At 44.4% G+C, this 13,696-nt stretch overlaps 1 protein-coding gene across 6 annotated transcripts in view; it reads right to left on the reverse strand.

The window, feature by feature from the left end:
- PPFIBP1 (PPFIA binding protein 1) overlaps positions 1-13,696 on the reverse strand; it is a 102,346-nt gene that overhangs the window by 42,186 nt on the left and 46,464 nt on the right. For 3 of the 6 annotated variants that reach the window (XM_058023713.1, XM_058023710.1, XM_058023709.1), the window contains exons 1-3: positions 9,710-9,977; positions 5,732-5,892; positions 3,666-3,871 (exon numbers count right to left, since the gene is read on the reverse strand). In XM_058023713.1, coding sequence (XP_057879696.1) covers positions 3,666-3,871; positions 5,732-5,795 — 270 coding nt within the window. In that variant the 5' untranslated portion in view covers positions 5,796-5,892; positions 9,710-9,977. The other 3 variants (XM_058023706.1, XM_058023708.1, XM_058023707.1) reach the window with 3 other exon arrangements.

The following is a 13,696-nucleotide window of genomic DNA, read 5'->3' on the forward strand; positions in this document are numbered from 1 at the left end:
CCACATACAAAAGTTCAGATCAGAAGCATGGGGAAAATGGCTCTGTGCTGTGGGAAGGCACTGTCCACCCACTCCTACCCTTCACTCTTCTTTCTAACAAGACACAGTTGGTTTCCTCTTTCTGGAAAAGTAGTTGCATAAGATGTATTTTTAAAAAAATGCAAAAAATCCCCCAACCACTTTCCAGAAAAGTAATAACCAGAAGGAAAACTGTCTCTTTGTTTGTTTCAACAGAAAAAAACCTGGAGCAATGATCGTGGTTGGGAGCAAGGTTTGCAAGAATTAGTCTTCAAGAGATGGATCTATCAGCTTCCAGCTGGACACAACAAGGCTGCCTTGGTCTTGGAAAATGTGGAGTTATGTTTAAAATGGTTTTGCTACTGGTGCTGATGTTAGAGATTACTCACACACTGCCTGTACTGAAGCCAGAAGCTCCATTTTCACAAGAGTACAGCACAGGCCTTATTAAGGTGCACATTGAAATACACCAAATATTTCTGCTGACCACGAGTATCCTGAAAAAACTCCAGAACTTTGGAATTGTTATGATCTGGCCATGGATTTCAGGCCTGGTTCCTAGTGAAAGCAAGGAGTCCAAACATGTTTGAGCTCAGAAAGGTCTCAGTCCCTTTCCAGACTTGGAACAAACGGCCTGGTTTGTACTTTCACCCATGACATTCACCATTTGCACATGGAGACTGAGCAGGGTTTCAGCAGCAGAGATCAGTGTGAGCTGCAATGACATGTTACAGTGAAACTGACTTCTTTGTGCAGCAGAGAGCCGCATGTACAACTTTTCCCAGCTCCCCTTGGGGGCCACATGATGGATTCTGTTGGAAGAGCTGTGCCAGATGTCCGGGCCCTGTACGTGTGCTCTGGTGTCACGTGGCCATCTGGCACGCACCCGTTAAAAAACAAAAAGCAGCACGAGGTGTTTCAACCCACCGGCCCTTTTTTGAGTCTTTGCACACACACACACTGAGAGGATCAAGGACACATGGCAACCCATTCAGGCATGGCAGGACTGAATGCTCTGCCCTATTTTACAGAAACTTTGGGGAACTGCTGTCATGCCCTTTTGCTAATGTGAGCATCAGTGGTTTGGCTGCAGGAGCCAGGGGAGGATTTTTCTCCTGTGACACACTGTCTGGCAGCAGCAAACACTATTTTTGTTTTCCTCTGAGACACAAGAGGCTTGCTTACAGCCCCACACGTTCCACCATCCACCATGGAACACCAGTTCCAGCATCCAAGGGGATGCAACTTCATGCATGGAGGATTAAACTAGTTTCAAACAAAGAAGGTGTCTGCCCTTCCTTTCTAAGGAGGAGCACAGCTGCAAAAAGCCCTCCTGCAAATCATCCAGGCACTTCATGTGACACCTCCCTGCTCAGACAGGGACTGGTGACACCTGCAAATTCTGTGGCTGTAGCATGCTGTAAGTGCAATGTTAAGTTTTTCCTACAAGGGGCTTTAAGGATGACAGAGAATACAGGCTAATAATTTGAGGCAGAATAAGGAATAATTGAGGCATAGATGGAATAGCAATTTTCTGCAATCTTTGGTACTCAGAACTCCTGCACATCTTTTCCAGTGGTTGGGAGGCACTAAACTGAATGGTACAACAGAGCCCTTTGTCTCCCACTGGGCCCATGGGTGCAATAAAAACCCACTGCTGTCTCACTGCCATGAGGTGATCCTCATCGTGCAGGTCTGAAGGGCCCCATTCCAGACCCCACCAGCCAGGCACCCCTAAATCACACATCTGCCATCACAAGGGACAATGATTGGTCTCCACTTCATTAATCTCAGTAGGCACTGCAGCCTCAGCCATGCTGCCGGGCCCCTTTACTCCAGAATAACCTGCAGGGAATCAGCACCACTAAACATGGCCTGGAGATGACTGTGAACACCATGGGAGAGTGCAGTTTCCAAGACTGTTTATTTGGCATATTTTTTGTTTATCAAGGCCACAGTTGCATGAAACCTGTGATGCCCACTGAGAGCAGGGAGCAGTTACAGCGATGTTCAGGGCTGTACGTCACACAGGCAGGGAATGCTGATGTTAGCAGGAACTCTGCCTGTTCTAAAGATCTGACTTCAATGTCACTCCTGTCTCCTCCTCCTGATCTCAGCGTTGGCTGCCACACTTTGACAGTGGAGGCGAGATCCAAATCCCACTGGAGGCAGTGGGAGAGCTCCCACGTGCTTCATTAAGTTTCAAGCATTTCCAAATGAGTAGTTCAAAGCAAAGATTTAAAAAAAGGAAAAAGAAGGCTCTTCCTTCAGATCTTTCTGCAAGGGCTACAGAAGCAAGTCCAAGGTGCCCATCTGTCCCTGCATTGCTGTGCTCAGGCCCCATGACAGCAGATGGTACAAAGGGTTGCCCAGTGCCAGCTGCAGCAAACACGGCCCTGCACCCGGCAGTCCTCTGGGCTGTGACTGAGCACTGAGATCAGTCCATTTGTCAAGATAAAAATGCTTTCTGCAAGATCAGCCATGACTTCAGGGAGATTGAGTCCTCCCCAGGGGGTGCAGTGCCCATCCTGGCAAGGGAGCAGGTGATGGTGGCTGTCTGTCCCCACAGCGTGGCACACGGAACACAAGGAACACAGAGCCACCACAGTCCTGCAGCAGCCCCAGCCTCCACCAGGGCTGGCACCCCAATTTCAGCAGCACGGTGTCACCTTGGCCAACACCCAGTGTGTGACACAGCAGGACCTGGCCACGGCTGTGGGATGGATTTGACAGGATATGTGGCAGTGCCCACCCACTGCTGTCACTGTGACAGTTGCAGTGAAGCTGGCTGAAAAACCAAAGTGTGGCCTCTGGGAGCAGCTCCTGACTTCTACTGCTGGAGCTTCCCCAAAACCTGCACACACCTGAACCTCTGCAACACAAACCCAGCCACACACCACGAGCATAAGGATTCTTCCTTGGCCCTGCTTGGAAGTCACCAGTCACAGGGCATCTGGAGGCAAACAGAGCAACTTCTACAAAAATGATAATGGTTTAACTCACCTTTTGGTAAGCACAACATTTGATTTCCCAGGGCAGTCCTTGGGTAAACTACATTAGAATAATTGTTCATTTTTTTTGGAAAACTAAGTCTTGGGGAAAGATCTCCCTTCCCAGTTATATTTCTGTGTATTTTTAAAGTAAGGTGACAAAAACTGGCTGATTCACAAACACAGAAAATTGAAGTTTGGTTTGGTATCCAGATTGAAGGGATGCAGAGCTTACACCATTCCCTTATGTTATAAAGCAGGTGAGGAAGCTCAGTAATAACACTGATCCCCATGAAAAAAAAACACTGCCAAAAATGCTTTTAACTGAAAAGTATTCACAGCAGCTTCTTTTCCCCCACCTAAGCACCTGATTCTTAAAAAAAAGTCTTTCCCCAGTCCTCTGAGATGAAGCTGCAGTTGCCAAGTATCGTTTGTTCCCTAGATTGAGGTAGAGTGGTACATCAAAGACAGCGAACGCCAACCCACTGCACAAGGCATTTGAGTAACAGCTTTTCCAAGACTCCACAGGAGTATCTCCAAAACAAAATCTCTTCCCTCATGCCCACTCTAAGCTTTATAAACAGCTGTGTGAAACAGAGGCAGTCTACCCAGCACCCAAAAAGAGCCTGGCAGAGGTAGAACAAGGTGAGGCTGTACCATTTGACTTTGGAGCCATTCGATGAGAGCCTCGGCCGTGGAGTCCGGGACCTGGCAGCGCAGCCCCTCCCTCTCGTCCGCCTCCATCATCTCCAGCAAGCCCCGCAAGTCCTCCACGAGGTGCAGCGCCCGCAGGCCCCCCATGAACGGGGAGGTGGGGGACTGGCAGTCAAAGATGCCATTGGAGTATTCCAGAGCCTTGGAACCTGCAGGGAGCAAAACCGCACGGGGTCAGGCACGGCGCGAGGGTTGGGCGCACCCCGAGGCCGGGGAAGGGTGGGGGTTGTTCCTGGCAGGGGTTATCCCAACCAAACTCAGCACTGGTGCTTGGGGAGGGAAGCTCCAGCAGGAACAAGGTGGGCTGGTCCTCAGGGAATGGGAATGCCACAACCTGCCCGTGGGGCTGAGGCATGGGCTGGGCTCCTGCTCCCCAGGATGAATTCCCAAGGCAGAAGGTGCTGCCAGGGATGGAACATCCTCTGCCAATGCCTTGAGTCACTCTGCAGGCACTGAATGATCCAAGTCACATTCCACTGATGGTGTCCAGAGGAAACCATGCCCTGCATTTTCCATGCAGGAATACATTATGCTGCTCCAAGGCACTGGAAATTTTTTAAAATAATAAAAAAGATGAAGATAAATTAAAAGACCAAATCACTTCTGCACGGGTGATAAATTTTAAAACCAGCAATTTGACACAGTAGCACTGACATTTGCATGTTAATAAAGAGAAAAAACTCTCATTTGCATAAACTCACAGAATGCATATTTGACCTACATTAGAAATTGCTATATATTAAGTTAGAAAGGAAACTATGAATTTAGGATTAAGGTTGATGTAAATCAACCTAGCTAATTCCAACTGTAATTCCAGTACACTGATTTGTGACCTTAATCCTGTAATACCTCGGCACAATGAGACGTGTTCATGACAGACCTTCATTTGTGCTGTCAACTTTCAGAAACTACAAGGATATGCCATATATGCACTTCCATGAACTTTCATTCACCCCATCTGACAAGCCACAAAAATCCAAGTATTCTGCTAAATTCCCACTGAAAACAATAAAGAGAAAAATAACCTCAACAGCACATGAGCTGATATCCCTTTGTTATAATCATTCCTTTATAGATCTATTCACAGACAGGGGTAAATGAAGTCTGTGGTGACTTAAATCTTCCAACATCACATTTTGTTTTTATATTAAACCTCATCCTGCCATAACCAACTTGGGCTCCTGGAAACACAAATACATGATTGGATCCAAATACCAGTGTCTACTTATGGAAATTACTGAAGTCACAGCTTACATGTATTTTTAGAGATCATCATGATCAAACTGAATCCCCTTTGCATTTGTTCCTGCTATGTGTCCTTAATATCTTTAGGCAGAGAAGAGTCATTGTTCAAACAAAGCACACACTGCATGATTATTTTTTCCCTACGGAAAATTGCTTAAGTGGAACTACTAAAAATTTTATAACTGTGTTGCTACACTTGCAAGGGCATTTTTGAATGTTGACTTCTTGATCTTTCCCTCCTATGTGTTGGGTATTTATATTATTTTCTAACTCACTAGACTCAGCTTAAAAGCAGAGGTTGTATTCTTTGTAATGCCTCTCCCTGGGCAACTTACAATTTACAGGTACTTATAAAAATTTCTAATGTTCAAGGCAGTTCCAAAGTTTGGACCAAAAACATTTCAATTTTGAGAAGAAAAAAAAAGAAAAAGAAAATTCAAATAATGATTAAACTTTTCTGAGTTGAGGGAAGTTCAGAGTAGCCACTATTGTCTTTGACTCTCCTGGTGCTCTATGCAGGAGCTGCACTGCATCACTCAGCCATTTCCAGCAGCCCTTTAGAGAGGGTAGGAAAAAACCCAACCCATGGAGCCTGTGAGAGCCTGTGCAATTCCTCCACTCTGGTTATTTGTTAACTCTAAGCTAGAATGGAAGGCACCAAAAGCAATTCCCAACTTACTCCCTTCTCTGTCTGCAACTCTGTCCTCCAGTGGGAGAAAGAAGGACCCAAAAAAGCAAAATAAACACCTGCCACAGGTGTTTACCTGCTATAATGCCATCCATCTGCTCCAGGGCTGCAGCGAGCATGTCACTTGCATCACTCATCATCTTCTCTCTTCTCAGGAACAATCACCAGCTACACCATAAGGAGCAGTAAAACGTCGATGCTGTGAGCTGTTCCAAAGCCTCAAGTCTGTAATTTAATCTGCAAAAGAGAATTTAATTTCACTGCGTGTTCTCTGAATTCAGGCATCACTGTTGTCAGATCAGAAAGAAGATTGGGATCGTTTGCTGGCCACAATGAAACCCCGAGGTATTCACCACGAGGCATGGACTGAGTTAGAGGGATCAAAGCACCAACCTGGTGACCCAGTTTCTAGTGACCCACGGCCTGCTCTGCCCACAGGTCCATGCCACTCACAGGGCATCCCACAGAGCACCTCAGAAATCCCACATGGCACTTCCAGGAAGCTCACAGAGAAGACACCAGCCTTCTATCACTAAAAGGAAGCTGCAACTCAGCAACAAACCATATGTGTGTCTGTATTTTCTCCCCAAGAAATAGAAAAAGAGAAGTCTGACCACTTGTGTGAGTTTTCTGCATGTCTGACAATCCAGAAGTTCCTGGCATGGAACTGTGTGCCTACAGGCAGGATCTCTCAGGTGCCCACAGATCACTCACTGGATGTAGCATGCATGCATGGACTATCCCTGCTCTGAGTTTAGAGATTCACACTGTAACAATGCAACCTGATCTCACTCTCAAACTTCTACAAGCCAGAAGTGGTCCCCAAGGGAGTATTTTTCCAGCAGGCTAGAAAAACAAGCCTGCCCAACATGCTGCCCGTAGGTGAGCTAGCAAACCAGAAATCCTAATGGGCTACAAGTTAATTTAAGCAGGTGCTTAGGAACTTGGCTGAAGTGGAGCTGCAGGGGTCAGGGGCATTCCCAAACTCTCCAGCCCACCACAACAGACACAGAAACCACCAACGCAGCCCAGATTGCCTTGGCTTTAATCTGATACACATGAGACTGCTTCTGCTATAAATACAGCTAGGGAACAAAGCTAAACAAACACCAGGAAGGAAAACTCGCTTTAACCTTTGCATGCCCTGCCATTTGGTTTTTGTATTAGGCCACGCCACTGCTGACATTTGCCCCAACATGAGCAATTAAGAAAGTCGTTCACGGTATCTCTGGCATAAGTCCTGGAAAAGAGTCAACTAAAAAACAAATCTAAACAAAAATCCTCATTATAAACTGATTTTTTCCTCCTAGGAGTCGCCTCATTGGTCTGACCCAGCTGGGAGATGGCTCTTATTGGAGGTTCCCAGCCAGCTTTGCTGAAACGTTATCCTTAAAATGCCAACAACCATTTCATCTTCCACAACAACATTTTTGTTACATGAAGTAGGTCCAAACCCTAAGGTAACCTTTGAGCAACAGCACAAAGACTGCTGCGCTTTTGGCAAATGCCTGGTTTTATTACGTGGTTGTCAGAGTCAGAAAAACCAAGAGAACTATAAACAGTCAAATACCTGTAAGTGAAGATGTTGCAAATCTTAAAAACTGCAGTAGCATTGTAACTGAAGACTTTCAGCCTTCAAGGAGGAAGCCCCCAGTTTTAAACACAACGCAAACATTCAGCTTCAATCAGTATAAAACCTGCCAGAATATGCAGATCCTACAAGACAACTGGTTCGGTGCCTCCACATCTGATAAAAATGAGCAGAAAATGCAGCTTTTGCACACACATTCACTGGGCCAACACTGAAGACAGTCTCTTTTTTTATCTGCTTAAGATTTCCTGGCTCTGATACCAGGTCCTGCTCAAATATGGGAGTCTATGAAGGCAGAGTGTGAACAATCTGCTGTGGATTTCCCTCCAAGGGCAAAGAACACAGAGAAAGCCCGGGGCTTGTACAGCCCCAGGCAAAATTGTGATTCCTCACAGCTCTAAGTGGGAAAAGACCAACAGCACAAAGCAACCACAGACCCACAGAAGCCAATCAATGTTTGGCAATCAGAAGTGCACATGAGCTTTTCAAAGTGCATAAACACCTCATGGGGCGGGTGAAGAATACAGAGCCAGGCTCCTCTCAGAGGTGCCCAGTGATGTGGCAAGAGGCAATGAGCACATGTCAAAACACAGAGAAGTTCACCCTAGAATTAAAAAGGGGAGAGGGAAAAAAATAGCCTAAATAAAAAAAAAAACATTTTTAAAAGCATTTTTACTATGAGGATAGCAAGTAATAGAAAGGGTTGCCCTCTTGGGGTCTCACAGCCCAACTGGACCCTACATGGCACAGCCTTGTCCTGGGCATCCCTGCTTTGGGCAGGGGCTGGGCTGGAGATCTCCAGTGGTGCCTTCCCACCTCAGCATCAGTGAGGTCAGTGCAGCTCATGATCAAGCATTAAACACAGTCCTGGAGGCTGGTAGGAAAAGCCTACGTAGGCTAAAAACACACAAAGGAACAGAGTCTAACCATATTTGTTCACAGCACACCCCTTGATTCTCACCTTCTGGCTAGGAAATGCATGAACTGGGGACAAGTTCTGCTAATTTGTACAACTACAATTGCTAATTTTTTACTTGCACAATATAGCCATAGCTCATAGGCACAGAAAAATCACTAACCTTGCACTTCATCCAGGTACAACCACCCCTGATGTTTGCCAAAAGCACTCCTTGCTTTCCTAAACAAGGGGTTTGTCCATGGTTGTCAGAAATCCCTAAGGCAGCCCTACTAATGGGAGCAGACAGTGGTACCAACAGCATCCAAGAGACTTCCAGGTTACCTGCCTCTGCCTCCAAGGAAAGACACATTGGTTTGCACAGAGCTTCCTCCACTGCTGCTCCTGAAGGAGGTGCACTGCTGAGAGCAGCAGGGAGAAATTCTAAGATAAAACTTACTGAAGCAAGACCCTGCAAACACACAGACCTCCAAAAACTCTTCCACCACTCGCAGAGCATCTGTTAGCAGCCTGACCAAGCCCACAGCTGAGAAACTTGGAGAGGTGAAATCAAAAAGAACAAAAAGCCCCCAAGCTGAACAGCTGGGGATGACGAAACAAAATCCCATTTCCCTGGTTATTTGGTCCTAAAAGTGGCCATTGAAAACTAGCCTGGAACAGCACATCCTGCTCTGGCCATCTTCCCAGCACATTGCAGCACATCCAGCAGTCAGGAAGTAAAATTACTGTGATAGAAAAATAATATTGGAAGTATCCTTCCCTAGCAAAGGCATAGAATTATTTTTGGTCTTTGCACAGCTATCACCAGCATGCAGGGAGGGGGTAGGCAGAGGGCAAAGAGGACCTCATACACCAGAGGAGCAAAGGACCAAACTGCATGGAACCAGAAAAGACAACAAACCCCAGGAGGAAGGGGTGGAAAGGGGAGATGCAGAGGGAGCCAAAGATACACAAATCAGCAATCAACAGCCCTCTGTGGGCTACAGGAAAGGGGACAACAATAAAACACCACATTAATCCCTGTGCCCCCTGAAGGGCACCCTCTGATTTCACAAACTTTGAGAAAAGCCTCAGCTGGCCACTGATGCAGCAGAGCTTTTCCAATATGTATGCTCCACTCTTTCTTCCTTATGGCTTTGGTCTAATACAAATAAAACTTAACAGAAAACTCAAGGCTTTGGGGTTTTTTTCTTGGCAGGGATTAAGGACTACACAGGTAACATGAAAAAAAAATCTATCCCGGAGGAGTGCACTGGAGCTCCTTAGGAAAATAATGCATAGGTAATGATGACAAGCAGTTTAACTTCCCTTCATCCACAAAAGTAGGAAGGGGAAAAAGCATAATTTTAACACAGATTGATCTATGGCATGGCAGATAAATGAGGTATCAAGGTGCACAGAGGAGACAGAGAGGCAGACGCATGAAATCCACCCCTGGTATAACGTCACTGACAACACACCTGAGAGGAAAGTACTGACAGTGCCCTGCCTGACAGACAATTTAAAATAAGTTTTCTCTTGCTTTCCCAGAAAATGACAACACTTACCTTCCTGTGTGCACAACCAGTGCCAGGTGGGGTGTGGGGGGCTGTTTGTACAGAGGCACATCCCCCTTTTAGAGCTCCCAGCTGAATACCCTGCTCATGCCGACAAGAACAAGAATCGCTTCGTCAAGCCTGTATTTACAAGCCACCATTAAAAAAAAACAAAAATAAAACACAAATGCAGCTCTCTCCACTATCATTTATGATTAATCTTATTTCTAGCTGGCATTTCTACCTCATCCCTGGCTGTAACAGAGAAGACATAATGTGGTCTTACTTGTTTAATGTCCCTTCCTCTGGTTCAAACGCACCAGCCGGTTGCTAGGGCTGTGCTGTTCACTTTTCAGTAGGTGGAGATTTTTTATTTTTATTTTTGAATGACATACAAACCCTCTGGCTACAGTGCTGGTGAAGACGTATTCCAAACGGCTTACAGAGAAAACAAAACGCTGCCCTGCAAATAAACACAAGGAAAGCTGGAGAAAAAAACCCAACAAGAGGCTTTGTGAATGGAACTGCAGTTCTGCTGGATGCAAACTGGAAAGCTGCCTGGATATGGATTTCAAAATCTGATATTTAATTAAGATGGCAGACTTCAAAAAGAAGGAAAAAAAAAGTGCTTAAGCATTTTACATATGTAGGAAATGGTAGTTTTCCCACCCAGAGGCTGCCTCTTTCCTAGATCAAACGGCACACACAGAGGCATCGAGGGCCAGCATCTTGGAGCCCATTTTTTTGTTATTTTGGGGGTGCTCTCATTCTGCATCTCCACCTGCAAAACACACCACACTTTAAAGCCCAGAGGTTCTCGGAGTCAAAGGGAATCAGCTGCCTGCTGGCAGGTCGGGAGGCCCAGAGGACACACGGTGCCCTGGATGTCACCCAGAGGACACACAGTGCCCTGGATGTCACTGCTCTGAGGAAGGGAGGGCTGGCCTTTTGTCCCACTCGCCTTCCTCTTTGTGCACATGGGCTGCACATGCTCAGCGTTGGGAAATAAAGCATCAGCTACAGATTATTTTTATGACATGATGCAGTAAGATGGATGACTTAAGTTCACACGCTCTCCCATTCACACATAGCACTCCTTAAGTCAGGAAATTCTGAAACACAGAAATTAAAACCTTTGATTAGGGCTTGTTTCTGAGGGCTGTTGAGAGTAAAAGAGGACCCCCAAGAGCTGGCTGTCACCCCACAGCAGCCTACCACGAAAAGAAATAAAAAAGCTAAGAAGCTGCAATCATTTTTTCTGGGGAGAGCAGAGGGAAAGAACCCCTTCCACAGCAAAAGTAAGACCCTAAATGCTGTCAAAATCCACATCCTGCCTTCTCAGTGCTACATGGACCAGATGACTGCATGAGAGGTCTAAAGCAACCTCTGAATTCATCTCTCTTGCATCACGACACTAAAACAACACATCCTTAGCAATTAACTTTTACAAAATAAAGCTCTATTTCATGAAGACAAATGCCATTTAGACACATCTATTTCTGCTTTTTCTGGCAGGCCAGAAGAGAAACACAAACACATGGAGACTTATTTACAAAATACATTTCAATCATAATTGCAAACAGTTTCAAATGAATTCAATCCAAATCCCTGGCACAGTTTCTCATGGGATGTTTTGAAGATGCTAAACTACAGAGCCACCAGTCAGTAGCAGTTTACTAATGAATATATTTGGGTAATTTACACTACGTGTCATTAACATTTCTTCTAATGTAAATGATGACTCCATTTCATTCCTTCCAAGCCTGGTAGAAGAAACTAAAAAAGAAAATGGATGCTAGCTGAAAACATTGCTCTGGTGTTTTGAAAGAAAAGAAAAAATTGAACTTTAAAAGTCAAGTTAGGAAATGCTGGAAATACCTCAATGGGAATAATATAGAGAAATATCTTTGTTTGAGGCAGGGATAGGAATCTAGTAAGGTCCCAGATATGCTTTTAGCCAAGTAATTCAGACATTGTCCCCCTTACCCAAGGTCATCATGTGGAGTCAGGTGTATCCATAACATTATTATGGATAAAAACAACCCAAATGTTGGAAAGGCTTACTTTAAACTGATTATGTCTATTTATTTTTATAACTAAAATTATTTTTGAATTTGCCGAGCTGTAGTCAATGACATCAAAGCAATACTGCTCTCCTATTACGCAGGACTACAAACAAAGCAACAAATGTCCCTTTGTTCCCTAAGTCTAGATCCTTTCTTTGTTCCCTGAATTTCATTATTTCTTTATTATACAACAAAGGCTATTTATTTCCTTTAACTGATAAAAATGAATGGAAGCACACTGGTGACAAAAGCCCATCCCATAAGTACGCAAGAAACATGTTGAGATAAAAGGTTTCAAGCTGTAGAAATTACTTTAAAGTACTTTAACAGCACAAAACACAGAAGTCTTTCCAAAATATAAATACCTGGGAAAAACTTACCTCAAATCACACAATTTTACTACAAACCAGCTGAGTCGCATTCTGCACTTTGCCTTAACACTTGTTAAACACTCTGGTCATAAATCAGAAGCTCAGCCTCGACAAGATAAGGCATCCTTGAGATCCTTTGACAGAGATGCATACACAGCAAACAGCTTATGTAAACACCCAAAGTCTCTGAGTCAAGGTTTATGGCTTAGATTCATATCCACTTACAAAACAAACCCTTTATTTGGGTCTCCAGCACTGAAATCATTCCCGTTGCTTATCTCTGCTACCCTACTCCAGCAGCTCTTTTGTTGCTGTTGTTGCAATTGAAAGGAAATTTAGAAGCCTGGGTTTTACACTGGCAGGTGATGTTGTTTTGTGGGCTCTGAGTGCTATGACAGGGAGGCAGCTCCTTACCTGCACAGCAGCTGGGTGATGCTAATACCTGTCTGCACACTCCCTTCAGACTCACTTTCACTCCTTTCACACAAGCAATCCAAGGTCAAACGATACCTTGTTAAAAAATAAACCAAAACAAAACAAAAACCACCCCCCACAGACCACTTCAAGCTGTTCCTGTTTTACTGGTTAACTGTTTAATAGTCTTCAACTTCTCACCTCAGAAAGCCTGAGAACCAGTACATTATTTTCTCTCTTGTTTTGCTTGGGCCCACTGATTAGAAAAACAAATGAGATTTTCATCCCTGACTCCAAGACTGCTAATTCAAGCAAGGAAATGCCTCACATTCCCCAGCAATATGTTACTGACACACTGTGGCCACACAGGCTACTAAACAAAAGGGCACTGTTGGGTGACAGGCCAAAAGGTAGTTCTCAAAAATACCTTAAAACCCACCTAGTCCTGAGCACTGACCCACATTTAGATCCCCTTTCATTGCTTGTGCCACTTTCTTTCAATGAGCTGCATCCAAAGGTCAAATTCACAAGCCTCCAGATTTGAAAGGATTTGGCTCTAGATTTTGGACCTTCATGTCCAAGAGTTTCCAGATGCACACTTTCAGAATTGACACTCCACAAAGCTGAGGTAGAGGGCACCACTCATAAAAAGTCTATAAATAAATAAAATACATTTAGCCTGAACAGTGTTTTAATAAGTGTCTGCAGAAAACAACAAAAAATCCAATGCCTTTTAATTTTGCAGCATCAACTGTTACAAATGGAAAATCTGTGTATGTATTGCATTTTTCCCCTTCTATCTGCCTCTGAATTTGCTGTGTTAAGATTTACCTTTCAGGAGTGATATGCAAAACAAGAGTGAGATATCTGAAGCACATGTTTGTGTGTGAAGATACTTTTGTTTTTCAAAGATTCACGATCTCCGAGAACTTGAGGCTGCCAGTACCACCACTGCACCACTGTCACCACACAATTTACCATCTCAACTCTCCTGGCATTTTAAGAATGATGCAGGGTAAAATTCAACTTGGTTAAGGAATAATTTTTTAAAATAGCATTGTAAATTGTAATTGAATCAATTTTTAAAATAGAATTGTAATATAATGGGAACTGAATTTTAATGAGGAAAAAATAGGGGAAAAGTGAAA

The sequence above is a fragment of the Melospiza georgiana genome, chromosome 4 (assembly GCF_028018845.1).
Source record: "Melospiza georgiana isolate bMelGeo1 chromosome 4, bMelGeo1.pri, whole genome shotgun sequence".
NCBI lineage: Eukaryota > Metazoa > Chordata > Aves > Passeriformes > Passerellidae > Melospiza > Melospiza georgiana.